General features: G+C 40.4%; 2 protein-coding genes across 9 annotated transcripts in view; both read left to right on the forward strand.

The window, feature by feature from the left end:
- SGMS2 (sphingomyelin synthase 2) overlaps positions 1-16,244 on the forward strand; it is an 83,328-nt gene extending 67,084 nt beyond the window's left edge. For 7 of the 8 annotated variants that reach the window (XM_060148569.1, XM_060148566.1, XM_060148572.1 and 4 more), the window contains 4 exons: positions 3,391-3,508; positions 8,806-8,959; positions 14,541-14,707; positions 15,373-16,244. In XM_060148569.1, coding sequence (XP_060004552.1) covers positions 3,391-3,508; positions 8,806-8,959; positions 14,541-14,707; positions 15,373-15,576 — 643 coding nt within the window. In that variant the 3' untranslated portion in view covers positions 15,577-16,244. The remainder of the gene's footprint in view (positions 1-3,390; positions 3,509-8,805; positions 8,960-14,540; positions 14,708-15,372) is intronic. The other variant, XM_060148574.1, reaches the window with a different exon arrangement.
- Positions 15,596-26,395, forward strand: part of LOC132519975 (cytochrome P450 2U1) — a 25,544-nt gene continuing 14,744 nt past the window's right edge. The window contains exon 1 of the mRNA XM_060148575.1: positions 15,596-15,633. The gene's annotated coding sequence lies outside the window, so the exon portion shown is untranslated. The remainder of the gene's footprint in view (positions 15,634-26,395) is intronic.

Here is a 26,395-nt window from a genome sequence, read left to right on the forward strand (position 1 = left end):
GTAAGGTCTAACATGTTTTGGGGATTTGCCGTGAGTTTATATTTTAGTGAGCCGGTGTGTAATTGAAATGATCTGTCTCGGTTTTATCTGATAAATTCAGTCTTATTTATCCAGGCACTTAATGAAAAGAATCAATAGAAAGATCTACAACCTTGAATAAATCCAGTCATTATTCCATAAACATTTATTGAGCAACTGTATGAAAGTGGCAACTGTGTGTGAAGGTGCAGAAGTACTGTGGTGGATGATTCAGACTTTGTAAATTGAAGGTGCAGTTCTAATTTCAAGCAACTTGGCACTCTGGTATTTGCATGATACATTAAGAGCCTTGGAAGGAATAACATTCACTTCATCATGCTTGTGTTATTCCAAGCTCTTGACAGGTGGGGAAAGTTGTGGGCTGGGAAGCTTTTTTCTCTATTACTCATAATGTGATGACTATATCGGTCTATAGTCAATTGCAGGCTTTGAGGTTTGCCTCTCTTCAAGAGTTCTCGAATTTTACATGCCTTTTCCTTTTGCCTTTTGGCAATCCAGTCACAAGAGTTTGTTTAATAAACTGCATTTAGAACTGGGTCCATGCGGTTTGGGTTCAGATTTCTAAAGTAAACGTGCCTTCTGGTTTCCTCAAGCCATCACAAAGGAGCACTTAGTTCATTGGTTTCGGTCTTCCCATTTTAGAATAGCAGGAATCAGGAAGTGTAGTAAGCCAGGTACTTTTGCTTTGAAGATACTTAAAAATAGGACACAGCTCTGAGGTGGTTATTTCTGCTTCCCTGTTGAATTCTGCCTGCTACTCCATTAAGAAAAAAGGCCCCTCAATTCCTCTTTTCTCCTCAGCCATCATTCAGATGTTTTTTCTCTACTAAGATTCTAATAATTAAATCACAAATATAAGTTTAATTAAAACATTGCCCATAAACGGAGGCTTTTGAAAGCGTAATACATACTAACATAGTCCATACACTTCAGAGTCAAATAGGGTTTCAGTAGCAATGCCACAAGATCATTTTTTGAAGAAGGAAGTTACGCTATATTGTTCTTTCAATTGGTTGTTGCTTTGAGATTTGAAGAGTTCAGTCTATTTTTGTTAAAGAGTTCCCCACATGCAGGTGTGCAGGTTTGAAAACTTATTCCACACACTGAAGTCATTCCTAAGCATTTTCTTTAAAATATTTCTCTTAATACTGTATAAGTAAAAGACATAGCTGTCAATTGTCTTTTACTTAGTAGGGGAACTTTACGCTAAAGTTGTTAGTTATAACGTGCTTTATGCTAAAAGCAAACAGTGTAGCAGTTGAACTTTAGTGTTTTCCTTTTTAGTGTCTGGAATTGACACTGAATATAAGAGAGACTGCTTATAGCAACTATAAGATAGTTGCTCTCTCCTTTGTTTTAGAGCAAAGTTTTATTTGTATATGTGTGTGAAAGAGAAATTTCCCAGGGCCGGGTAAGTAGCTGGCTTCCAGCCTGCAGTACAGTCTTGGTGTATTTGCATCTTCACCTAGAGGACAGTTGTTACCTGTCTCTCCAGTGCCAGCTTCGGTTTTACCGTGTCAAAACTTGTTTTCACACAGGCCAGCCGCATGTTTTAATGATAGCTATGTTTGGGTCACAATCCACCAGCGAAAACTTGGGGAAATGACACTAATTTTCCTTTTTACTTTTCATATAGAATTGGATCTTATATTGTAATAACTGGTAGAGTAATTTTTATAACCCGTTTTGAACATTCCAGCTGAATAAGAAATTCTAGTTGTTCTCTCTCTTTCCCTCTCACTCTCTCACTTAAAACACCTTGAAAGCTATGGGGGGAAAAAAATCACTGGCAGTAGTTCTTTAAATAAGGCTGCAGAGTGCATGTTTCACCTCTTAAGTTAATTTTCTGTTCTGAGTACAGCTGAACTCTGAATACTGGAATGAATATAATTGACCCATAATAATTCCTGCTTATTACTTCACCTTGTCTAACAGCATGGAGCACCATTCAGTACTCTTTTTGAACCTGGGTTTGAATCAAAGGGAGAATAGTTTTTCACTTAACCAAGTGGAAGCATTCAGCAATGTTCATTACCTGTTCCTTTTCAGTACTAGAAAAGGCAGGGCTAGAATAGCAAGCCTTTGAAAGAAATGCCTTGCAAGAAATAGATACTTTCATCAACTAGTCAAGGTGTTTCTCTCTATATGTTGACCCCAGAAACCCTGGAATCTCCTTAAAATAGCTCTTGGAGACAGGCAGCTAAAATTATATTTGTACACGATGCTTTAGAAGTCCCAACAGTAACCTGAATTAGACCTTGATCCATGGCAGACCACAGTCTTGGAGGAAACTTAAAATATTCCACATGCCTAAAATTGCCTGTTTTTCCAGAGGTTTTTGATCACTGCTTTTGGAAGTTTGAGAGCTCTGAAAATGGGAGACCTGGAGTAACATATTTTGTGTACTAGGGAAGTTATAACTAGTAATTCTAGGGGCTGTGTGGATCCCAGCCATCTTTACAGAGCCCAGAGTTTATAGGCCCACCTCCAACTACACAACAGTCATCTTCAGAATTCTTGATGCCCATTCAGGTACCCAAAAGACAGTGGTGCAGATGGGCAGAACCCTTCCCTTTGGAGGACAGTGTGCTCAAAGCCAGCTTCTGGGAACCACTGCCTTAGACTGACGACTTAGGGGGCGAAGGACAGGGACTAATGTTAGTCAAGACAACTGTCTTCACCAAAACATATAAAGTGAAAAAGGACTTGTGGGATTCTTTTTTTTTTTTTAACCTCTTTCGATCAAGATTGCATAAAATCAGGGTAAACTAATCAGTTTACAGCTTCACTCTTAAATGTCCTTAAATGCACGAGGACACTGTGAACATCTTCAAAATATAATTCTCTGAAAATCTCTATAGTTACAGACAAAATAGTTCATGCCTAAGTTGTCAGAATATTTTTGGATAGTCTCCAAATAAACCTTGCTTATATAACTTAGGTTAAAAGAGTTGTCCCATTTCCCTGTGTGCCCAATTATGTCGTATCACGTTAGCTCATTAGTTAATTCCTCTGTGACCGTGGCTCGCTTATACCTCTGCTGAGTTCTCAAGAGGGGGTTTATTAATGCAGTGAGTTGACTGACAACGTAGAGAGGTTCATTGAATTCTCGGGCAAAGAGGGCCTTTTTTAGGAGTTGTAGTTGTGTAAAACCCTTAATCTACTTTAACACCCCCTCTCCTCAGAGACTCATTCCTTTGGGGCCCAACCCACCTAGATTAATTGCAGTATGTGAATCTTCACTTCTGAAAACTACAATCATTCTTTATTCTGTTAAACATTATTTTATGTTGCCTTAGGAACAGAAAACCCCAGTAAACCTATTTTTCCCCATCCCTGTTTTTCCTTTAGGTCAATAGTGGGGCGCAGATTCTTTTTTATCATTGGAACTTTGTACCTATATCGCTGTATCACGATGTACGTTACTACTCTCCCTGTGCCTGGAATGCATTTCCAGTGTGCTCCAAAGGTAAGCCCCTCTGAATTACCATTTAGAGGACATTAAGCAAACAGTGATTGAACACCTGCTCTCTGTTATGCATTCTCCTAGACACGTTCATATATGTTAATTGAAATCTAGCATATTTTGTTTTGCTTTAGATTTTGGGGGGAAACATTAAAATGTGTTCATAAAACTTATATGTTTGTGCATAAAAAATTCATTTTCTGCTAACTGGAAGTTACTATTGGGTCTTTGACTCTGCATTTTTGCCTTGTCATTTACTCATTCATGAATTCACTTTGAAAGTATTAAGTTCCTGTTATATACCAGGCACTGTGTAACAGCAATGACCAAAACAAAGTTCTCCTCCTCCGAGAACATATATTCTTTTTTTTTTTTTTTTTTTGTGGTACGCGGGCCTCTCACTGTTGTGGCCTCTCCCGTTGCGGAGCACAGGCTCCGGACACGCAGGCTCAGCGGCCATGGCTCACGGGCCCAGCCGCTCCGCGGCATGTGGGATCTTCCCGGACCGGGGCACAAACCCATGTCCCCTGCATCGGCAGGCGGACTCTCAACCACTGCGCCACCAGGGAAGCCCTTAGAGAACGTATATTCTTATTGAAGGATGGCGACAGTTAAATGAAGTCATAACTTGTTACATGGTGGTAAGTCAGGTGGCTATCAGATGGAGAACAGTAGAGCTGAGTAAGGGTGAAAGGGTCTATGAGGGTAGGTACTAATTTATAGAGTGGTCAGGAAAACTTCTTCAATGAGAAAGCTTTTGGGCAGCCAAGATGAGGGAGTGAGCCGTGTGAATGGGGTGAGAACTCCAGGACAAAGAAATAACTTAATCATAGTGCATTCAGGGAAGAGCAGGGAGACACGTGTGGCTGCATAGAGTTACGAAGAGTTGAGATGATGCAGCCACAGATCTCACAGGGCCTCTGTGCCCATTGCAGGAACTTGAACCTTGGTGGTGGCAGTGGAAATGAGGAGAAGCCGTTTGACTCGGGATATATTTTGAAGGTAGAGCCCACAGGATGTGCTAATAAGTTGGATATGGGTTTAAGAGAAAGAAGTCAAGGATGACCTCAAAGTTTTTAGCAACTGGAAGGATTGAGTGGCCTTTCACTGAGATAGAGTGTGAGAATGGATATTGAAACTGTTGTAAGCAGGATTTATAGTTTCTCCAGGTAGAGTCATTTCTCAAGAGAGCTGTTAATCATCTTAGACCCCAGTGTGCCCTGGTTTAAAAAGGAAACTTACAAATCATGTGCTTTCTGGGCAAGAGAATGAAGTCTATCGTATTTAACTGAACACTAAGCAGATGTCCAAGGTGGAAGGAAAAATAGAGTTGTTCTGAAGAAGTCAGCAGTCTCCTTCACCAAATATAGGTGTGGTTTGGAGAAGCTATAATTTTCCAAAGCCATCAAAGCAGAAAGTCTCTGTAACTGAAAGTGTACATATTGAATTTAAACATTGACTGATTTTTAGTGAAACTAATTTAAGTCATGGGAGAAGTTCAGAAGCATAATAAACCCTTCTAAGGGGTTATTGCAATGGGTTAAATGAAGAAATGGCCACAGGAAAGAAGGCAAGCCCATCCTAGTAACGGGTGAGGTTTGCAGGGATAAATTGCTATGATTACAGAAAGCATGTAAAGATTATCTTCTGTGGAAAAGTTGCAATTTTCAGAAGCCACAAGAGCAAATGTACTGCTGGATAACCAAGCTACAAATGTTCACAGTGGAAGCTCTGGGAACAGCCCCTGTGTTCAGATGTCAAGACCTAAGACCTTTTCCTGAAGCATCAGCAGGCTGTTGGTGCCTGGATCGTGGTTCAGTAAAACAAACACAGATCATTTTGTTTCAGTAGAGGTGATGTGGTCTTACAGAGCAAGAGGCAGAATTGCATTCTAAATGTGGTTCAGCCGCTGGCGTCGAGTGTTCCTTAGATTTTTGTGGTTACAAAACTGTTAGATAATCTACCTGTCTCCTTTGTTGCTGACTCTATAGAATGCCCTTAGTGACTGAGAGCAATGACAGAACTGTGTATACTGAAGCCACTTGCTATGGAAGGTTATCTGACTAGTCACTGATGCCTCCCATCACTTGTTACTTAGTGGATGTGATCACAGAAGCCATCACAGCGATAGGCCCTTAGTGAAATCCTTGGCCCTCACAGTTTTCCAGTTGTCTTCCCCCTTCTCTATCCTATGGTTTACTTTAAGTCCTTGGCGTAACGATTTGCTTCATCCCACACACCCAAGTTTTAGTTTGCAGTTGCAAAATTTGAGTTCTGAAAATTGTGTTCAAATAGATATTGACCTAGTTATTAGAACTCACATGAAATGATTTAGCTTCTCAAACCCCTTTTGCCACAGGCATGTTGGGCTGGTACAGCTACATTCCTTTCCCTGAGAAAGCTTCCCTCTCATCCTGGCCACAGAGGTCCAAAGGACTTCTCTTCTAAATTGAAGGGATGGTGTGGATGGCAAAGTTTCTGGTTTGGCAGCAGCCAAGTTGGGCTCTCTTGTACCTAATTTATTTTTGTGGGAAGTGTTGTGTGGCGGTCATAGTTTGAGGAACCTTTGAGAACACTGAGCTCTGTTTTGGTTATTATGGTCGATGCTTCTCTTCCTGGTTTTCTACATCTTCAGCTTCATAACCAGGAATGGCATAGAATGGGCCTGAAAAATGAGGAAATTAAGAGGAACTAGAGTCTTTAGTGGTGTGTGATAGAGGGCCTCAATGAAATAGAACAGAACTAGAAAATAATCTGTTAATCCCAACTCTCGCTATTACCCTCCCCCTTCCCAGTTTTCTTTCAGCCCTCTTTTAAAATTTCCTTTCTTGAAGTTCTGTTTAACATTTATGCTGAGCATGATCTGACATCTTAAGATAGCAGTGACAGGACTGAGGAATTAAGAACTGAGAAAGTACAGAAAAAGCAAGAAGAGAGTCCTTCCTCTGTTCTGTGAAGGCATATGGAATCAAGGGGGGAGAAAAGAAAGGGGGGAGAAGAGAATGTGTGGCGGTATTTTAGTTCCTGGTTTAATTATGCCTTTTGAGCCATCTAAATTTCTTTCTAGTAAAGAAATTTAAGTGTTTCTGCCCTTAGAAAATTCGAGTATTGAGTTGGGGTGGGTCAGTGGATAAAAAAATATTATTATAGTTTTGAAATGAATAATGTGTTCTTTAAACTGGGAACACAATGGTCAGGCGGAGTGTATGTACCTTTCTGTTTGATCTCATTGTTGACAGTTGTTTGTACCAACCGCACAACCAGAAATTCCTGAAGGTCTGTGGCTGATCTGATAAGCGCATGCTAGATTCTATCCTCCACATCAAGGGCTTTCACGTCATTTTATATGGTTTGCAGTACGCCTTTCCTGAGGGGCACCTGAAGTGAGTCCTGCGACTCTGTCAACAGTCCTTATCTTCTCCGGGTTTGGATCCTTTACTGCCTGCTAGACCCTGTCTTTTCAAGGCAGGGTCACCTGTTACTTGGCATGTTTGGTTTAAGGACTCAATTCTTGATAAAATGCACATGTTCTCTCGGTTTTGCCAGCTGGGCTCAGCCTAAGCAAACTCTTGAAGAAAGTTGAGTTTCTTTGAAACCTCCAGTTTCGCACGCTGCCCTCTAATCCTGTTTCATGTCATTTTCTGCTGCAGAGCCTTATTGTCAACTATCACCCGATAGTGTGTTTGCCTTTTTACAAGGGTCACCTGAATACCAGAAAGCTTTCCAGATCCATAAGATATTTTTAATCAGGAAAGTTTTAGGCAAGGAATCCTGCCATAATTCCCATTTTACCATATAGGATGGTTTCCCACCTGCTTTGGAGACTCAATTTCTCTACTCCTAGACCATCTTCTCCTCCATCTGTACACAACTTACCCTCCTTCACCACTACATGTCTACTTAGACTAGACACTACCTGTCTACACCACCAAACAGTTTGCCACCATCATGACTGGCCTGGCCATGCTTCGGGGGCCAGTTGCCCAGAAGGATCATCGCTGAGTATGAAAAGCACTGTATCTTACAACTGTGCCCCCGGTCCCAAGTGAAAATAGTCATTAGTGGTCTTTCTATATTTCTCTTCTTGTGTATACTCTGACTCCATTTTATTTCTGAGTGTCATTCTTTGATTTTCTAAACCTATTCACTTGCTATTAGACTGATCGGAAACCCTCCATCCGGCCGTGCAGTGTTTCAAGGTTCCATTTTCCCATGTATTCTATCTCAGTCCACTACTCCTTACTGTATGCTTAAGGTTTGGGTTTTGGGGGGCAGTTTTTGGGGGGGTTAATACAATTTTTAAAGGTTACACTCCATTTACAGTTATTGCCAAATTATTGGCTCTATTCCCCGTGTTGTACAATGCATCCTTGAGCCGATCTTATACCCAGTAGTTTGTATCTCCCACTCCCTCACCCCTATATTACCCCTCTCCCTTCCCTCCCCGCTGGTAACCACTAGTTTGTTCCCTATATCTGTGAGTCTGCTTCCTTGTTTGTTATTTTACTAGTTTGTTGTATTTTTCAGATTCCACATGTAAGTGATACCTGTATGCTTAAGTTTTAACGGGATATGAACTTTTGACTGTTGCCTCAAGCTCCCGCCCTCACCCATCATTGTTCCTCATGTCATCACGACAGCTTCTTGGGGCTTCTCCACCCTTGCCCAGGGAGCTCTCTCCTGACCTCCTGCCACAGCACACAGGGTATTGCTTCGGAGGATGTTTTTTCTGATTGAGCTACTCATTTTACAGCTGCCAGTACATCCCTAATCTGTCATTTTCAAGCCTGTTTAAATGAATGTATTGCAGCTCTTTTTAACTGTAAATGTTTTGATCAGATGTTAATACAGCTATATGCACACTTTAGGTTGCCCACCCAACACAAGGTATGAATACACTGTAGAATATTAGTGATGTGGAGTGCAGCCGAATCAGGTATTAGCCATCTGAAACCCCAGCCTCCCCCTGCAAAGTGGAAAGGAAGGAGCTTTGATCTTTGTAATCCATAACTGTGGTGAAGTCATTGGTTATTAGTATTTTTAAAAGCTTTGCCCAAGGACACACCACCACTAAAATGTATTATTAGTAACATATTGAATAATTGAAAGCGTATCACTAAAACTGGCCAATACAATGAATAAAATCCAGTTTGAGGAGCTTCCCCCTTGGATTCTTTTTGACTGAAGTTAAAAAGAAAAAAATCACAACCTGGTGGCCTTTCTAAATATCACATAAATTAGGCTAAAACATGATTTTATCAGCTTATAGTTTTTTTTCCTGATCTTCTTGTGTCATTCAGCTCAACGGAGACTCTCAGGCAAAAGTGCAGCGGATTCTACGGTTGATTTCTGGTGGCGGATTGTCCATAACTGGGTCGCATATCTTGTGTGGAGACTTCCTCTTCAGCGGTCACACCGTTGTGCTGACACTTACTTATCTGTTCATCAAAGAATGTAAGTAATAACTCATTCCTGCTTTATTGATTGTTGTAGTGGGCGGGATCCCTAAGCCCTGAAACCGATGAGTCTTTATTCTATTGGAATCGATAGCTATGGAAAGAGGTGTGTGTGTGTGTGTGTGTGTGTGTGTGTGTGTGTGTGTGTGTGTGTGTGTGTGTGTGTGTGTGTGTGTGTGTGTGTGTGTGTGTTTAAATCATTTCAACCTGTCGTATGTGATTTGAACACTGAAGGAAGGCTTAAAGCCTGGCCCTGGCTTCTTGCTAACATTTAGCATGCCTCCAAAATGTCTCCCTCCTTGGTTAGTACTTCTTAAGGTATGAAAAGCTATTTTAAGGTTGAAACAAAGAAGAATCATTGTTAAGGTTACTGCAAAAAAGAATCAGTGTGCTCCAGAGCCAAATGGAAAGGACTTTTTTTTTTTTTTTCCGGTACGCGGGCCTCTCACCGCTGTGGCCTCACCCGTTGCGGAGCACAGGCTCCGGACGCGCAGGCTCAGCGGCCATGGCTCACGGGCCCAGCCGCTCCGTGGCATGTGGGATCTTCCCGGACCGGGGCACGAACCCGTGTCCCCTGCATCGGCAGGCGGACTCTCAACCACTGCGCCACCAGGGAAGCCCTGGAAAGGACTTTTGAATGGAATTTCCATTGTATGGAACATGCATTCTATCACCCCAAATACTTTGGTTAATATTTTCCCCTTTTTAAACCTTTTGTAACGTTTCCTTATCCCACTTTATTCTAATTTCGTCCCTTCCAGTAGCTTTCTGTGCTTGAATATGCATCTTCATGAAAGCAACATGGAGATGAGAAATATCTCCCCATATTTATATGCTTAATTCCCATTATACAAAATTCTTGTGTATTCCAGTGGCTTTTTTTTTTTTTGGGGGGGCTGGAATAACGTCTTGTTCATTGTGAAGGAGGTTTTACTTGGTTTTAGCTGCCTAGCAGATTTCTGAGGCTTTGTATATTTGGGCCCATTATCTCAAAATCCTTTTGAAGTAGTGATGCTTCTCCCTCCATTTTTACCAAGCTGGTAAAAATTAACCTTCATCTTTAGTTCCAAGATACCCTATCCCCATGCCATTGTTCTTTTAGAGGCTTATCTCAGTTTTCTTCACTTGCAGAGCATATCACGGAGGTCTTTGGGCAGAGACCAGGGGAAGGAGGCCCTTCCCCGCTGTCCTCCTTGGTTAATCCCCTTCTCTCCCTTCTTCTCTTAAGTCTGTCATTAATCCAAACAGGTTTAGACCCATCAAGGTTTATCTTTCAGTGGTGCAGAAGTGAATTCTTGCCCCATAGACTGCCCGGGGTTATAGGTTTTAATTCTGCTTTGAGGGCAGTATGACAAAGAGAGGAGAGTCTCTGTAGTAGATGAAGTCTTTTTTTTTTTTTGGTGACAATTATATATCTTCTGAATTGTTTTCTTTCTAAATGCTACACACAAGCTTTGAGTTAGGAGAGCAGCATGTTAAGTGTTTGGCCTTTGTCATACTGTCTGACTTGAAGGCAGAGGGCCTTTTGCACCTTGCCCCATAGTTCTGTTCTCACACGGTTGGAGAGGGGTGGTGGAGGGGAGGAACCTAGCTCTGTCTGTGCGCCAATAACTCCCCCTTAAATTTCAATCTTCTGAAATTTCTCATTTCTAATACCTAGTTGCAGGTTCTGGGTGGTGGGCAGAGCGACTTATGTTGTTTATAGTGCTCACTCTTTTGCAGTGGAAAGTTCAGCAAAAACTGATCTGTGTAAGATCAGTCATTTTTCAGTTCAGAGGTTCATTTGGGTTGTAGGATCTTCTCTCTAATCTGCAGATCCTAAAAGCTTATAGAAGAAGAGGAGGAGGATGGGCTTCCCTGGTGGCGCAGTGGTTGAGAGTCCACCTGCCGATGCAGGGGACACGAGTTCGTGTCCCGGTCCGGGAAGATCCCACATGCCGCGGAGCGGCTGGGCCTGTGAGCCATGGCCGCTGGGCCTGCGCGTCCGGAGCCTGTTGCTCCGCGGCAGGAGAGGCCACGGCAGTGAGAGGCCCGCGAACCGCAAAAAAAAAAAAAAAACCAAAAAAACAATAGGACACAGCTGAGGTACTTATCAGACCTGACGAGGTTAAAGGAAGGAAAAGAGCCTGTGCTCCGCAACGGGAGAGGCAGCAACAGTGAGAGGCCCACATACCAAAAAAAAAAAAAAGAAAAAAAAAAAAAAGCAGGATGAGGGCCGGGAGGAATTACATGTTAGAGTGAAGCTACTGTGGGTGGAAAACATAAGGTAATGAAGAGAAAACATCCCAGGAAACCAAGAGTCAGTTTCATAAAATAATTGAAGACCAAGTGATAATACCAATAACAGCAAATAGACATAGTACTATTTTTTCTGTTCCAGGCACTATTCCAAGGCCTTGATGCAAATTAACTCGTTTAATCCTTGTAGCTACCTCATGAGGGAAACACTTTTTCCCCATTTTTCAGAGGAAACTTAAGCATAAAGAAAGTGAATGAATTAAGCCACAGTCCGCAGTTAGTAATTGGAGGATGGGGTATTCAAACTCAAGCAGGCTGACTCCAGAGGGTACACTACCAATTTCTTGGCTCTGTTTAGAATTTTTGGAAACCCAAGCTGTCTGATCTTATAGAATTGCTAAGAAATAGCCTGGATGTATTGCTCATTGTTGTACTTTCACCTCAGAGCAATAGCAGGGAAACTTTGTGTTTATTTCTCTGCTTTAATAAAGGCTGATGCAGTATGTGGAGACATTTTCTTCCCCACGTATGATTTGAGCTTGAGGTGGTTTAAATTGTATAAGTCTACGTACAGCAAGGAAAGAATTACATTCTGCTTTTTCCTTTCTATTTTTTTTAAATAGATCTTTAAAAATAAATAAATAAATAAATAAATAAAATAGATCTTTATTGGAGTATAATTGCTTCACAATACTGTGTTAGTTTCTGTTGTACGACAAAGTGAATCAGCCATATGCATACATATATCCCCATATCCCGTCCCTCTTGCGTCTCCCTCCCACCCTCCCTATCCCACCCCGCTATGTGGTCACAAAGCACCGAGCTGATCTCCCTGTGCTATGCAGCTGCTTCCCACTAGCTATCTATTTTACATTTGGTAGTGTATATGTGTCGATGCGACTCTCACTTTCTCCAAGTTTTGGTGAGAAACAAAAGGGCACATCTGTAATGCTTGATACAAACCCAACTTCAGAGTCAGTTCTGTACATGAACTGGGCATTCCATGTTTACGCCCATTTCCTATGCAATTAGGAAAAACAGTTACCTTCTAAATTATACCATGTGTCGTTGTTCCGAGTAAGCATTGGTTCCAGTGGTTTCTTTGGACATTCTGCTTCTAGAATTAGATACATCATTTGTGTATTTTTTGCTTTCCTGCCTTTTGATCATTTTGGACTCTCTCTGTTTACTCCGTTGTTACAAGCAGATTTGAATTTAGTCATGAGAGGAGTTGAAAACGTGGGACCAGAATCATTTTGTGGATTAGCAGGAGAGGGTCTGACACAGGTGTGCAAATATTATCTTTGGGACTTAGGTTCCTTATAAAATTAGCCTGGAGAAATCAATGTAGCTCTTAGAACTAAATGTCTTGCTAGTCGAGAAAACTACTTTTTCTTTTCTTTTTTTTTTTACCTTGCTACTACACAAAGTCTATTGTCTCTATTATTCATTGACAGCTAGGGCTAGGATCCCACACAGACAGTGGAGTTCATTAATAATTGTATCATCATCTCTCAGCTCAAGGTTATCCCTGTGGGTAGAATGAGAGAACAGAGAGGATTACCATTTTGCCATTTCTATTTCAAAATAGTTTATATTAAATCTTTTCTTTGGGCCAGCCAGTGTTCTCAATTAATGAGCAGTGATCCCAGTGTGGTAGCTCATAGAGAATACATTTTTATGTGCTAGGAGAGCAGTGCTAGAGCATCTAGCCACTCCTGAAACCTCATTTTCAATTCCACGAGTAGTAAAATGGGCCACCTCTTTACTCCCTACCTACTTCAGCTTTGCTTCCTGTGGATAAACAAATACAAAATAGTTCTGCTTTGCTCAGACATTTTGGACTTTTAAGGTAAATACCAGATGACCTGTTAGAAAGGGAAGCAGGGCTGATGTGAGGCTTCAGGGAGGGGTGAGGTCTGTGTTACTGGAGAATGCATATTTAGTGAAATGTCCAGATTTCTGAATGTTACTTCAATTTTTAACATTCAGATCCTAACAGAACAGTTATGGGGACTGGATCTGGCCCCCCAGGCTGCAGAAGTAAGGCCTCTCCTAGCTATAAAATTCTCGGATTTCCTGAGTTATCTAGAACCTCGTGGCAGAATAAACCAAGCAAGAGTTGGAAATAACGAGCTGCACGTTCAGAAGTAGGAAATCAGACTTTCAAATGCAAATACGGGTTTATCATCTTACTGTTCCACGTAGGACTCAAAGAGCAACAGCTATTTAATTTTTATTTGAACCATGTTTGATTTGACGTGTCAGGTAAAGTTCTGGAAATGGATCTTTTTGCTGTTCAACCATTCTTCCACACTTGAAAGTAAATATCACTATAAATATAAACACAGTTAAATATGAAATAAATTTTAGTTTATTCGATTATTATCTTTGTGAGCTAATAAAGCTTTAAAATAGAAAAAAGGAAACAGTATCCAAAGAAAAGAAAAGTTATTAGAGATGAGCACTGGTTCCAGTTACACCTGTGTCATTACCACCTGTGTGGGAAGGCTGGGGGGCGTGCGATCATGTGTAACCTGCCGAGCGCTTTAGTTCTCTCTTATGGCCGATCAGTGTCATGAACTTAGTGCCCTCTCTAGGTAAGGCTCAAACCCATGAGTGAATAGGCATGAATCCCACGCTTTACATAGGGAGTGTCTTATAGTTGCTATTGGCAATAACAGTATAAAATGGCTGAGAATCAAAATATTGCTAGCCACAAATACTATTTTTCTCCCCCTGCAGAAATCAAAGTAAGTTTATATATGAGACCTAAAATTACTCTTGCTTTCTCATTACCTCCTCCACCCCACTGCCCCTTTTTCATAGACAACGACCCTTTCTTTTTGTTTTTTTGGCCACACAGCACAGCTCATGGGATCTGAGTTCCCTGACCAGGGGTTAAACCCAGCCACAGCAGTGCAAGTGCTGAGTCCAAACCCCTGGACCATCAGGGAGTTCCCGACAGCTATCCTTTCTTTTCACTCTACTGTTTCTCTTTCCAGTGGGGTCCCTACAGGAGCCAGTGTGAGCCAGTTCCAACCTAATGTGAAATATTTCTGTTCTCTTCCTAATTATTAAACGCTGTGGGTAAGACCTAGAGTATCTAGTGTTACCCACCGCCCCAGGGAATTACTATTAGACCTGTTACCAGCAGCACCTCATCTCCCCCGGGCAACCGGAGCAAATCCCGGCCAGTTCACAGGGACTCATTTTGGGTTATCCATTTTCTCCTTCAGTGACTTCCTGGCCTTAGACTTTTCTCCGGTCATTAGGATAGACTGTCATCATTCAGTCCACGTCTGGGAATCCTATTAACTGTTCCCTCTTCTGCTGTCCAGATTCGCCTCGTCACTTCTGGTGGTATCACCTAATCTGCTGGCTGCTGAGCGCTGCTGGGATCATCTGCATTCTTGTAGCGCACGAACACTATACTGTCGATGTGATCGTTGCTTATTATATCACAACACGGCTCTTCTGGTGGTACCATTCCATGGCCAATGAAAAGGTGAGAGCGGTGAAATTATCCTTGGAGGATTTCTTTTCTTTAAATGCAGCGGACCCCTTTTCACACAGCGGAGTTTCCAGTAGCTTAATGGGAATAACTGCTGTTGCCGCCTAAACGTGTGGTTTAGGTCAATTCACTTAAACTTATATGCTCAACCTTATGAGCTCTCCTTTCACTCTTCCATCTTCCTTGACCCACAGATCTGACCACTGACATATCCTGAAAATTTTTCCTCCCGGAGAGCTAGCTCTCCCACCCACTCTTGAGTCTCCAGTCTTACTGGAATTGCAGGCAGAAGATTTGCCTGAGAACTTCTCTGGTGGTCCAGTGGTTAAGACTCCGCGCTTCCAATGCAGGGGGCACAGGCTTGATCTCTGGTTGGGGAACTAAGGTCGCACATGCCACAGGCACGGCCAAAAAGTAAAAAAAAAAAAAAAAAAAAGATTCGCCTGAGCCACAGAGAGGGAAAGAGTAGAGGGGGTTGGAAGTGTGGCCAGAGTCCTGTCAGAGTTAGGGGAAAGGAGCAAAGACAAGCATTGCCTTGCGATCCGGATTCTGCTGCTTTCCCTGTTCAGTTACAGCAAATGACAGTTTAATTAAGAAACAAATTAGGATGCAAATTGTGAAAAATATGTCTCATTTTACTTTTTCTCTACCTTTTACAGAACTTGAAGGTCTCTTCACAGACTAATTTCTTGTCTCGAGCATGGTGGTTCCCCATCTTTTATTTTTTTGAGAAAAACGTACAAGGCTCAATTCCTTGCTGCTTCTCCTGGCCACTGTCCTGGCCTCCTGGCTGCTTTAAGTCGTCTTGCAAGAAGTATTCACGGGTTCAGAAGATCGGTGAAGATAATGAAAAATCTACCTGAGGAGCAAAAACAAAGGCATCAGCTCTTAGACCAAAAGAGTTATCGCTGTAACCAAAGGTATAGTTTTGTTTTTGTTTTTATTTTAGGAGAACTGATTGCTAAATGAAGCAGACCAAATTTTGTGCAAATGATTAGAAAGATGAACGAAGTATTACCCTTTGACTGGTTTTTTATTCATCCTGAGAAAGTTATATTCTCCTGCAGCTCTTCATTCATTGGTCACAAGCCCTCAAACTGGGATTTTACTAATGAGCTTGTTAAGGAGATGCCAGAGAACATACTGCTCCTTCCCTCATTCTTTTTCTCCACTAAAGCTCTCTACTTCAGAATTTTTTCAGGAATCTTTTTCCCTCCAAGGTCAAAAGAATTTGTTAATGTTTTAAATAAAAATCTGATATATACGGCCACCGTGTAAATAGAATCACCTAATGTTGAGAGTGATTTTTAGCATTAGGCTTATCAGCGAAGGGGAGATCCATGGGTTGTGAGTGAACTTCAGGTGGACTTTGTTTCTACTCTGTCAAGGGGAAGGTCAGGGTCAGGTCTGGGAATATGCGCTGCTGCTACCACCCAATGTACTATATCACTTTCACTTTATTTTTTTTTTTAACTGATAATTTTATAACTTGAAAAAAAAAGATGAACTAAGTAAATATCCAAGTATTTGACACACCCCACAGATTTTACATGTGTGTAAATATTTCATTTTAAGATCTCTATGACAGATATACAGGAGACATGGGGCTGTTTATGCTAACGAGGAGTCCTGCTGTCCACCTGGTAACTTTGCACCTGTACCCCCAGAGCAGTCAACAGTGTAGCACAGGCTGAACACACATAGCTGTATGAACTGATGCTCATGTCCTTGTGGGGAACAAGCCTGTGTTTCTCTCCCAGGTCACGCCCTGTGTGAGATCTGTTTTAGAGCTGCAGATTGGAACTCAGAAATACAGTTGGTCACATTTCACTGAAATCCATTTCTTCCTAGTGACATTGTGCTTTATGGAAAAACCAAGATGGAATCCAAAAGTTTAATGCATCCTTGCCTTTTAGCAAGAGACTCCGTTTCTTATGTACTGGTCCTAAGGACACATACCACAATTGAGTAATTTTACTTTGACCCTAAAATTATACCACGGTGCTGCACTATCATCTACGGTTGGAATTGGTGTGTTAGTCGGTTACAGCTACTCAATAAAGGGGGATAATAGTTTCTAAAGTTCTTTCAGGTGATGCAAAAAAAAAGAAAAGATGGATTTTTAAAAATCTGACCAGATGTAGTGCATTATTTAATGCTGTTGAATCTTTTGGATAATTCTTGGCTTAATTTCTTTAGACTTCTAGTAACCGTAGGAAAAAATTTAAGGTCACAAAGTCATCAACACTAGTCAGAGTGGAGAGGCCAGGGGGGCTGGTAGGAGGCAGTTACATTTATACTGAAGGTGGAAATTTCTCCCCACTTAGAATGAAAAACATCCCTAAATTTGTCATTGTAAACAAGTCGGCCTTGATTCGGTACACAAAATTGACCTTTAAATTGTTGGAGAGAAGCACAATACAGATCTGTTCAGAAGGGTCATCATCCTTTGGTGCTAAAATTCTGTATATGTTTTCAGTATGGCTCTTTCTCTGTGTAAAAAAGAAACACTAAAAGTTGAATTCGAAGACAGAAAGACAGACTAATCTGGTTATTTACAACAAGAATTGAAACCCTAAACATCCTTGGCAGGCTTTGGAATGCAAGAAGTTTTTCTGGTATTTATTATTAAGTAAGTCAGTAAGAAACATATGTGTAGCTTACCTGCTGTGTTTAGCTATATTTCTACATAATTTTCACTTATTTTCATTTGTTAAATATTGACATCTGCGATAAGACAATGTGTTCTACTTGAAAACACTGATTTTAAATTTCTGCTGTCTAATTGTGACGAAAAGTATCTGATATGGAAGCCTGGGTTTTGTTCTCCTAACATTGGTATATTCCTTGAGCCTCGAATTCAAATAAAACAACCTGATATACCTTAGAGCCTTATTCAGCTGCATCTTAGATAACCCACTCTTCTTCAAATTAAGTAAGGAAAGGTGTTTAAGCTTTAAAAATCATGGAGATCCTTGAAAACAGTATAAACCTTGCATTTTAGTCAAATAATCCTGTTTTTTTTTTTTTCACATAATACCATCACCTTTTAAAGAACTTTAAAAACATCTATGACCCCATTTGTGGACACTACTGCTCCCGTGTTCTTTACATGTATATGTCATAGCTCTCTAATAAATGCTGTGGAAGCATGTGCTATGAAAATAAGGGGGGTGGGGAATATCAAAGTTTCAAGATGGGAAAATAAGAGAAATAACAAAACCCATTTGGGAAAGCAAACTTCAGTTTCAACCCAACATGCCACTCTGGGATATAAAGCATAAACAATTACTAGACTTACTGTGGTGATCATTTCACAATATATACAAGTAAATCATTATGTTGTATACCTAAAATTAATATAATGTTATATGTCGATTATACCTTGATTAAAAAATCATAATTATGAGCTTGCCTTTTGAAACAATAAATTTTTGGAACTCCTTTTCCTTGCTAATCAATCTATAAGATCTTATCCGTTATCCTTGTTTGAAGCTTTTTCTGTGATTAAGTCCTCGGTGCCGTATTTCTATAATAGTTCCTGTAAATGATGCCACATTTTTTTCTAAATTCTTTCAAATGAAAATAAATTCCTTTCAGATTCTATTTTTTTGATCTCCTCCCCTAGCTCTGAAAATAAAGCCTTCTTACCTACTCGGTTCCACCCAAAGTAATTTAGAATTTGTTATTTAATTTACTGGCATCTTGGGAAACAAGTTTTGCTGTGGAAGGAAGGTGGTTGTGAGTGAGCCCGAGTTTCTAGTCTTGGTTGATGGATGACATTGCAAAGGTTCTTTGCTGTATAGCAGTGCCCCCTTGTGGAAATACCTTATATGACTTGGAACACAAATGCCACTTTTTTTTTTTTTTTGCTACGCGGGCCTCTCACTGTTGTGGCCTCTCCCATTGCGGAGCACAGGCTCCGGACGCGCAGGCTCAGCGGCCATGGCTCACGGGCCCAGCTGCTCCGCGGCATGTGGGATCTTCCCGGACCGGGGCACGAACACCTGCATCGGCAGGCGGACTCTCAACCACTGCGCCACCAGGGAAGCCCCAAATGCCACTTTTTAAAGTGTATTTTCGTGTTTTGAAAGGCATTTTAAAAATTATTTTTGTCAATAATCTGAAAGCATCATGCAAAAGGATAATTATTTTCAAGGCATTTTAAACCTTTCCCAAAGGGAAAATGTGCTTAGATCACAGGGGATTGCAATTCTAATCTTTTGTAAGTTTGATCAAAGAAAACTTGCGGACCGTTTTTACCTCTCACCATCACAATCATTAATGTCTCCCTTTATAACTGCCTATTCTTTGTTTACTTTGAAACATCAGGTTGGCTGTCTTTCTTATGTGGTTTTTTTTTTTACATGCTAGAACTCATGCAGTTTCTTTTTCAGTTGAGAGTTCACATCTTGTTCCTTGAATATTTTGAACATTTCTTTTAAAATTCTTTTATAAAATTTTTTTGTTTTGCACTGTAAAACTGATTAAAAGTTTAAGCTGGTCTTAACACACTCACTTCTGTAGTGTAAGGAAGTATGAGAAGGAATTTCTTAATAACTGAGTTTACATGGTTAAATCAAGCATATTATATATAGTTAATATGCCCTGTGTTAAAGGCTTTTCTATTTGTATGTATAGAGTCCTTTTTTTAATGTCATTGTGTTGCAATAATTTAACTCCTTTGACTTACTTGCTAAAAATATTTCTTCTATTTAAGAAGTGCTCTTGACTTCAATACCTAAACACTGAAAATCATGTCAAAAGGTACCCAAAGATAAGTTTTTATACAGATACACACCTTATAAGTTGTGATTTATTTTATGATTCATTTATCTAAATATGTTGTGTTCTGAATGAATCATGAATGAGAATAGTCCTTTATTGTGGAATTATTTAAAACTGTCCTTTAAAAGAAAAAGAAGAAACTATAAACATATAAGTTAATCTAGTTGCCAAGTTGGAATTCATTATTTAATTTACCTCCTATGCAATGATTAATGCTGCAAAATGTGTGGTTATATTAGAGTATATTCACAAAAGAAATATTATTACAAGGTTTGAGACGTAGCCAATTACATCTTTTGGAAATTTACTGTACTGTTTCAATGTGTTAAGTGCCTTGTTGTAAAGTAAAATTTTAAGTCTAGAATTCATTATTTTCCTGACATATATTTTTCATTATCATATATACTGTATATTATTGTAATAGTTTTATTAAATGCTTAAGTTTTAATTAAATATGTAAATTTCAGAAGCTCTTTTCCCCTACCCACCAGTACCTTAATCATTGGTCTATCATATGGGATTTGAATTCAGGTTCTTTTTTTAAAAGGGGAAAATTATCTTAGTTTAGAAATATGTTTTCCATGCTTGTGCATTTGTGTTTATAAAAACATTTCAGGAGGAATTTAAGAGTGTAACTATAGTTTGTACTTCAAAAAACCATTTTACATTTGCATTTTAAGTGCCTAATTGTTAGTTAAAACTAATTTATGTTTCTATTCTAAAGAGAATATGTCTACTTGGTTTCTAATCTCTTTGGCTTTGCTTAAAAAAATAAAAGAGCAAGGGCCTATACTTTGTATTTACCCAATAAACCACCATGACATCGACAGTCTTTTCAAAATTAGTATTACTGTTTTTTTAATTAATAAAACTGTTTTCTTTAAAGATTTGTAAAAAATATTTAGTTTTAAGTAGTTATTAGAACCACAAGAGCGTTATTTTCTTCAAGCACTGTTTTTTTGTTTTGTTTTTTTTGCTGTATGCGGGCCTCTCACTGTTGTGGCCTCTCCCGTTGCGGAGCACGGGCTCCCAACACGCAGGCTCAGTGGCCATGGCTCACGGGCCCAGCCGCTTCGCGGCATGTGGGATCTTCCCGGACCTTCCTGGACCGGGGCACGAACCCGTGTCCCCTGCATCAGCAGGCGGACCCTCAAACACTGCGCCACCAGGGAAGCCCTAAGCACTGTTTTTTAAATAAGCTGATAACCTTCAAGTAATGGCACACTAAATAAACTGGAATGTGTTATTTTACCCGCCCTTGGATTTAAGGTGAGAAATAATTCACGACAATATAAGGTCACTCACGGAGAAGGTTAAAGTCAGTTACGAGTTCCATGATTCTCATTCTCATTGTTCACAGAGGAGCAAATATCATTAATTCTTCAAGGAAAGCATTCTCTCTGTCACTCAGTTGTGAAAGAAATGTCATCCTCTTCCTTCACAAAGGGGCACCAGGGTATGTCCTCAATCAGACTTTAGTAGTCATTGCAGCAGTAGATAGCTGTAAGTTGCTTTTGGACCCCCTGAGAAAAAATGAAAGCATGACCCTCAAAGACAAATTTAGTAAAAGAAACTCAGTGGGATGAGGGGACAAGGATAAGATAATATGGTTCAGAGATCAAGTTGTTGGATAATCCAAGTTTCTTTGGATTATCTGGAAATGATAGAGGATAAATCACAATAGTCTTTCTGCCACCTCCACCCAGGTCTTGGATGAAAAGCTTGTCCCATCCTCCTGTTTGAAACAATGGCTTGCTGATTTTTCTGGCCAGAGCCTCAAAGACTGCCCTTATTATCTCCAATGCATTATACAAACCTTGACACATAACATTTCATTTCTTCTAATAAAATATGTAAGAATATCAGAAGCATAAACTAGATTACTCACCGACATGTTAGAACAATAGTGGATACTGGGTGTCTATACAATGCGTATTCAATACAATACGTGGCAGGTTGTAATGAGGCATCTCATTTTACTGTTTTTATGCTTGACATACATTCTTGAATCTTCACAAAACCCCACGAGGTAGGCAAGGAAAGAGTTGGTGACCCCATTTTGTGAGATGAAAGAACTCGGAAGTATTAGGGCTGGAACCTGAATTTTGTTTTCTCTGTTTTGCTACCTTCCTGTGATAATTACTGTGGTCACCATCACTGTTCAGAGGTTTTGCTGTTGTCACTGTTGTTGCTTGTTTTTTAGGGGAGTTTATTCCCTTATCAGCCAGTTAGTTTGTTGAGAGGGCAGCTGGTCGTTGGAACAGGTTCTTTGTCAAATGCTACCGATTTTTCCTGTAATTGGAATTTACTACATTTCAGAGGGGAGAAAAGTCAATTCTTCTAGTGCAAAATGGCCTTGAAAGCAAAAGAATCCCCAAGTGTTTGAGCTTTCAACTTTGTTAGAATAAAGCTAACTCGTTGCAAGTATCACTTATAGGATAGTAGGTAATCATGTACCTAAGCCTTACACAAGTTGGTGGGGGGGGGGGGCGGACCAAGGTGCATAAGGTTTTATCTCTAAACGTGACTCTCTCAGGGATTATTCCCAAGGGAATGTCAAAAGGCGGGAGAGATACAATGACCCGTTTTCAAAGGATAGCAAAGCTCTGAGGAAATGGAATGGAGTCTTGGGACACACTGTAGTCTGGATTGATTCTGGGCTCCCCAAGGGACCAAAGTGAAGCTATAGGATTGTTTGGCCCTGGTGTGAACTGGTGAGTTCTCTGTGCTAAAAATCTGTCCAACCTGTGCCCTTGCTTCTGATCAAGTTTCTGGGCACGCTTTACTTCAGTTCTTATATCCAAGAAGTTATCTCTCTTTCTTCCTAAGTTCCTTAAATCATGTGTTTATTTGGGTAAAGAAAAAAGAAGCCACTACTCTTGAGAAGCTACCATGGATCAGGCGCTGCTCCTTGGTTTCCTCTTGTTTAAAGCCAGGTGAATCTCATTATGCTCTTTTTTACACTTGAGGGAACTCCAGACTCAGATAGCTAAGTATAGTACAGGGAGCCCCGCTGGCTGATTGGCACACAATTGCCCAAAGCCCATAATTTTCCCACCATATTAATGGGATGGAAGAATCACCTGCCGTGGGAGGAATGCAGGAGAGGAAGAATTGCCTCTTCCAGAAATCTTTGGACAACCAAGTTTTGTGCTGTTGAGAGCAAAGTTATGGAGGGCTTGAGCTTGAGCCTGTAAGAGTCTTTGACCCACATTCAGCAGATTTCCTGTCTCCACCTTAACTCTAGTCCTCTCATCTATAAATATGCTCTTTCCTCTTTATATCCTCTTGCCCTATTACTGACGTGTGATGAAGGGGGCAAAACCCAGGTGCCCCGTCATTCCTCTCCTGTCATCACACACCTGCCTCTGGCAGATGGCAGGGGCTCTGGGTCTGCGAGGAGACTGAGCCCCCAGAGCACACACCCCAGGTCCCCAAGCACACAGGGTTTTGCAGGGAGGAAGTGATACTTTTGAACATATTTTGTATTACATCTGGTCAGTTTCCCAGTCCATGGGTTGAAGGGAATGTCCCCTGATGTCTGCGTGGGTTTAAGCCGTTTAAACAAAATACCATAAACTGGGTGGCTTAAACGAAAACGTTTAATTTCTCACAGTTCTGGAGGTCGGGAAGTCGAGGCCAGGGTGTCAGCATGGTCGGGTTCTGGTGAGGGCCCTCTTCCTGGTTTCCTCCCCTGTGGGACTGGTGGAGGAGTGAGAGCTCTAGTGTCTTTCTCTTCTTCTAAGGACACTAATCTCATCACCCTCCTGACCTCCTCTAAACCCAATTACCTCCCAAAGACAACCTCCCGTACAATCCCCTGGGGGTTAGGGTTTCAACTAATGGATTTTCACCGGTACACAAACATCATGTAGTCCACAACACCTGGGTTTTTTGATTTTATACAAATACATCTTTTAAAAGCAAAGTGCACTTTTTTGTGCAAGATCTTAAGCTCTTCGGGTCCCGTGGCTTTTGGGAATCTGTGAGTCTGTCTCTGCAAGGCACTTTCCCACTGCTTCGGTAAACGGTGCCCTCTGTCCCAGTCAGGCTGCTCTCATCCCGGTCCTCTGTGCTGCAGCACCCAGTCCAACCACGTGAGGTGCTTCCCCCAACCGGACTGTCACCTGTGTACCCAGGAAGGCAGTGTGACATAGTGGCCCTGTGCTCTCTGGGTCTGAATCTCGGTTCTTCCAGTGCTGGCTGGATGTGGAAGACGTCAAACAAGTTGCCTAACCTCTGTGCCTCGGTTTCTTTATCAGTGGGATGGAAATAATCATAGTCCATGTCTCACAGAATTGTTGGGAAGACTAAAGATGTTGTTATAAGATACACATTCGGTTAAGTGTTAGCCAAATTCAGTTAAGTATTTTAGGTACCATAGTTCTAGCTCTGAGATTATTTACATATCACATCTTGCTTGTCCTGATAGTTCAGCTGAAGTCTCATCTCCTGAAAACTTTACCTCACTTCTCTGAATCTGAGTTCCTCCCTAAAAGATACATACAAACTAATTGTCAAAATGTGAGATATACTCACTGATGTAAGATTTTAAAAAATATGTCCTGTTAACATACCAAATTTCCTTAAGAGAAGGAATTGTCTTAGTATTCATTCCAGTGTCTAATAAAGTTCTTATCACATATAGCAAATATTTGTTGAATGAGTTTTTTTAAATATCATCTTTTGTGTTTGGAATATTAACAGAATTTATGAGGCTTCGATGAAAAGGAAATTGCCCGTCATGCCTCTAAATAATTTGCTTTAAAATAATTGAAGCACTTATCAAATCATCAGATGTTTATAATTTAAATGTTTCATTAGCCATCATATTATATGTATTTTATGAGATTTTAGCCAAAAACATGGATAGAAAAATAAAGGCTGAAGTGGAAAATCCAAAGACTTTGGACTCAGCCCCTAGGTTTAATTCCTAAGCAAGTTACTTTACCTTTCTGAATCATCATGTCCGTCCCTTCTGTAAAATGAGAGTGAAGAAACCTACCTCCCAATGTCATGGTGAGGATTGGAGATAATGTTTAGTAAAGCACTTGATACTACCTGACTCATTAATATATATTCAATCTAATCAGAAAATAAATTCATGGGATTTTAAAACTTTTAAATTTTATTGGAAGGAATTTTAGAATTTTTAAATTGCAAGGATTTAGAATTTTCTACTTAATACAAGATACATATGTTTGTCACACTGTACAAGCTTTTGGATTTCAGTTGAGAACAATGTCAGGTGTTTAAGCTTATGTTTCCAAAGCCTCCACTCTGCCTCTTCCCCACATTTTGTACACTAATCAGATGCATGAATTGTTTTGCTGTATCTCTCCAGAAACATCCAGAAAAATGAGTGATGAATTGCTAGTGTGGAAACAGTTTTTTCTAATGCAGAAGGACAGTTCATTCAAAGAGGTAAACTGCGGCTTGCCCTTGACCATTGAGTTAAGGGTGATTATCCCGGTCATAAATAGCTAGAGCTGGTCCATCACAGTGGGGTTATCTGTTTGGTGCAATGTTGAACTACCAACAAAGTTACTAGATTTCACCAGAAACTAATCTAGCGAGCTGACTTTTGAATGACCTGCCTATATATTGGGGGAACACCAGAGTTTGGGCAAGTGCCAAAAGGTCTTAAGATTAAAAAGAGTTAAGCTCAAAAGCAGAAAAAGTTGTTAAAGACTGTTTTGGTATACGACAGCCTTTCCAAGAGAAGTGTTGAGAAATCTGCTTCTGGAGCTATTTAAAATGAATTGTCCAAACAAAAATTCACAAAAATATGAGAATTAGCCAATATACTCTTTCTTAAAAATTTTATTTAATTTATTTTTGGCTGCATTGGGTCTTTGTTGCTGCGCGCAGGCTTTCTCTAGTTGTGGCGAACGGGGGCTACTCTTTGTTGCGGTACGCGGGCTTCTCATCACGGTGGCTTCTCTTGTTGTGGAGCATGGCCTCTAGTCGCTTGGGCTTCAGTAGCTGTGGCATGCAGGCTCTAGAGCAGAGGCTCAGTAGTTGTGGTTCACGGGCTCCAGAGGGCAGGCTCAGTAGTTGTGGTGCACAGGCTTAGTTGCTCCGCGGCAAGTGGGATCTTCCCAGACCAGGGCTCAAACCCGTGTCCCCTGCATTGGCAGGCGGATTCTTAACCACTGCACCCCCAGGGAAGCCCAACCAATACACTCTTAACTAACGGGTCAAGGAAGAAGTCACAAGGGAGATTTGAAAATACTTTGAGACAAATGACAATGAAAAAAAAAACACCAAAATGTATGGGATACAGTGGTGCTGAGAGGGAAATTTATAATTATAAATACATACATTACAAAGAAAGATTTCAAATCAATAACCTATCTGTAGTTCTTAAGGAACTGGAGAAAGAGAAGCAAACTACACCCAAAGGTAGCAGATGGAAAAAAATAAAAGTTAAAGTAGATATAGAGAATAGAAAAACAACAGAGAAATCAATGAAGCCAAAAGTTGCTTCTTTGAAAAGACCAACAGAATTGACAAACATTTAGCTAGATTGACTAAGGAAGAAGAGAAAGAAGGCTCAAGTTACTAAAGTCAGAATGGAAGTGGGGACATTACTACTTGATTTTATAGAAATAAAGCATTTATAAAAGACTATGAATAATTGTAAGCAGACAGATTGGATAACTTAGATGAAATGGACAAATTTCTAGAAGCACAAAGCCAGCCAGTACTGAATCTTGAAGAAACAGAAAATCTAAATAAACCTTTAATAATGAGAATTGAATTAGCAATCAAAAATCTCCCAACAAAGAATAACCCTGGACCAGATGGCTACACTGGTGAATTCTACCAAATATTTAAAGAATCAACACCAGTCTTTCTCAGTCTCTTCCAGAAAATTGAAGAGAATACTTC

Source organism: Lagenorhynchus albirostris, chromosome 4, assembly GCF_949774975.1.
Source record: "Lagenorhynchus albirostris chromosome 4, mLagAlb1.1, whole genome shotgun sequence".
NCBI lineage: Eukaryota > Metazoa > Chordata > Mammalia > Artiodactyla > Delphinidae > Lagenorhynchus > Lagenorhynchus albirostris.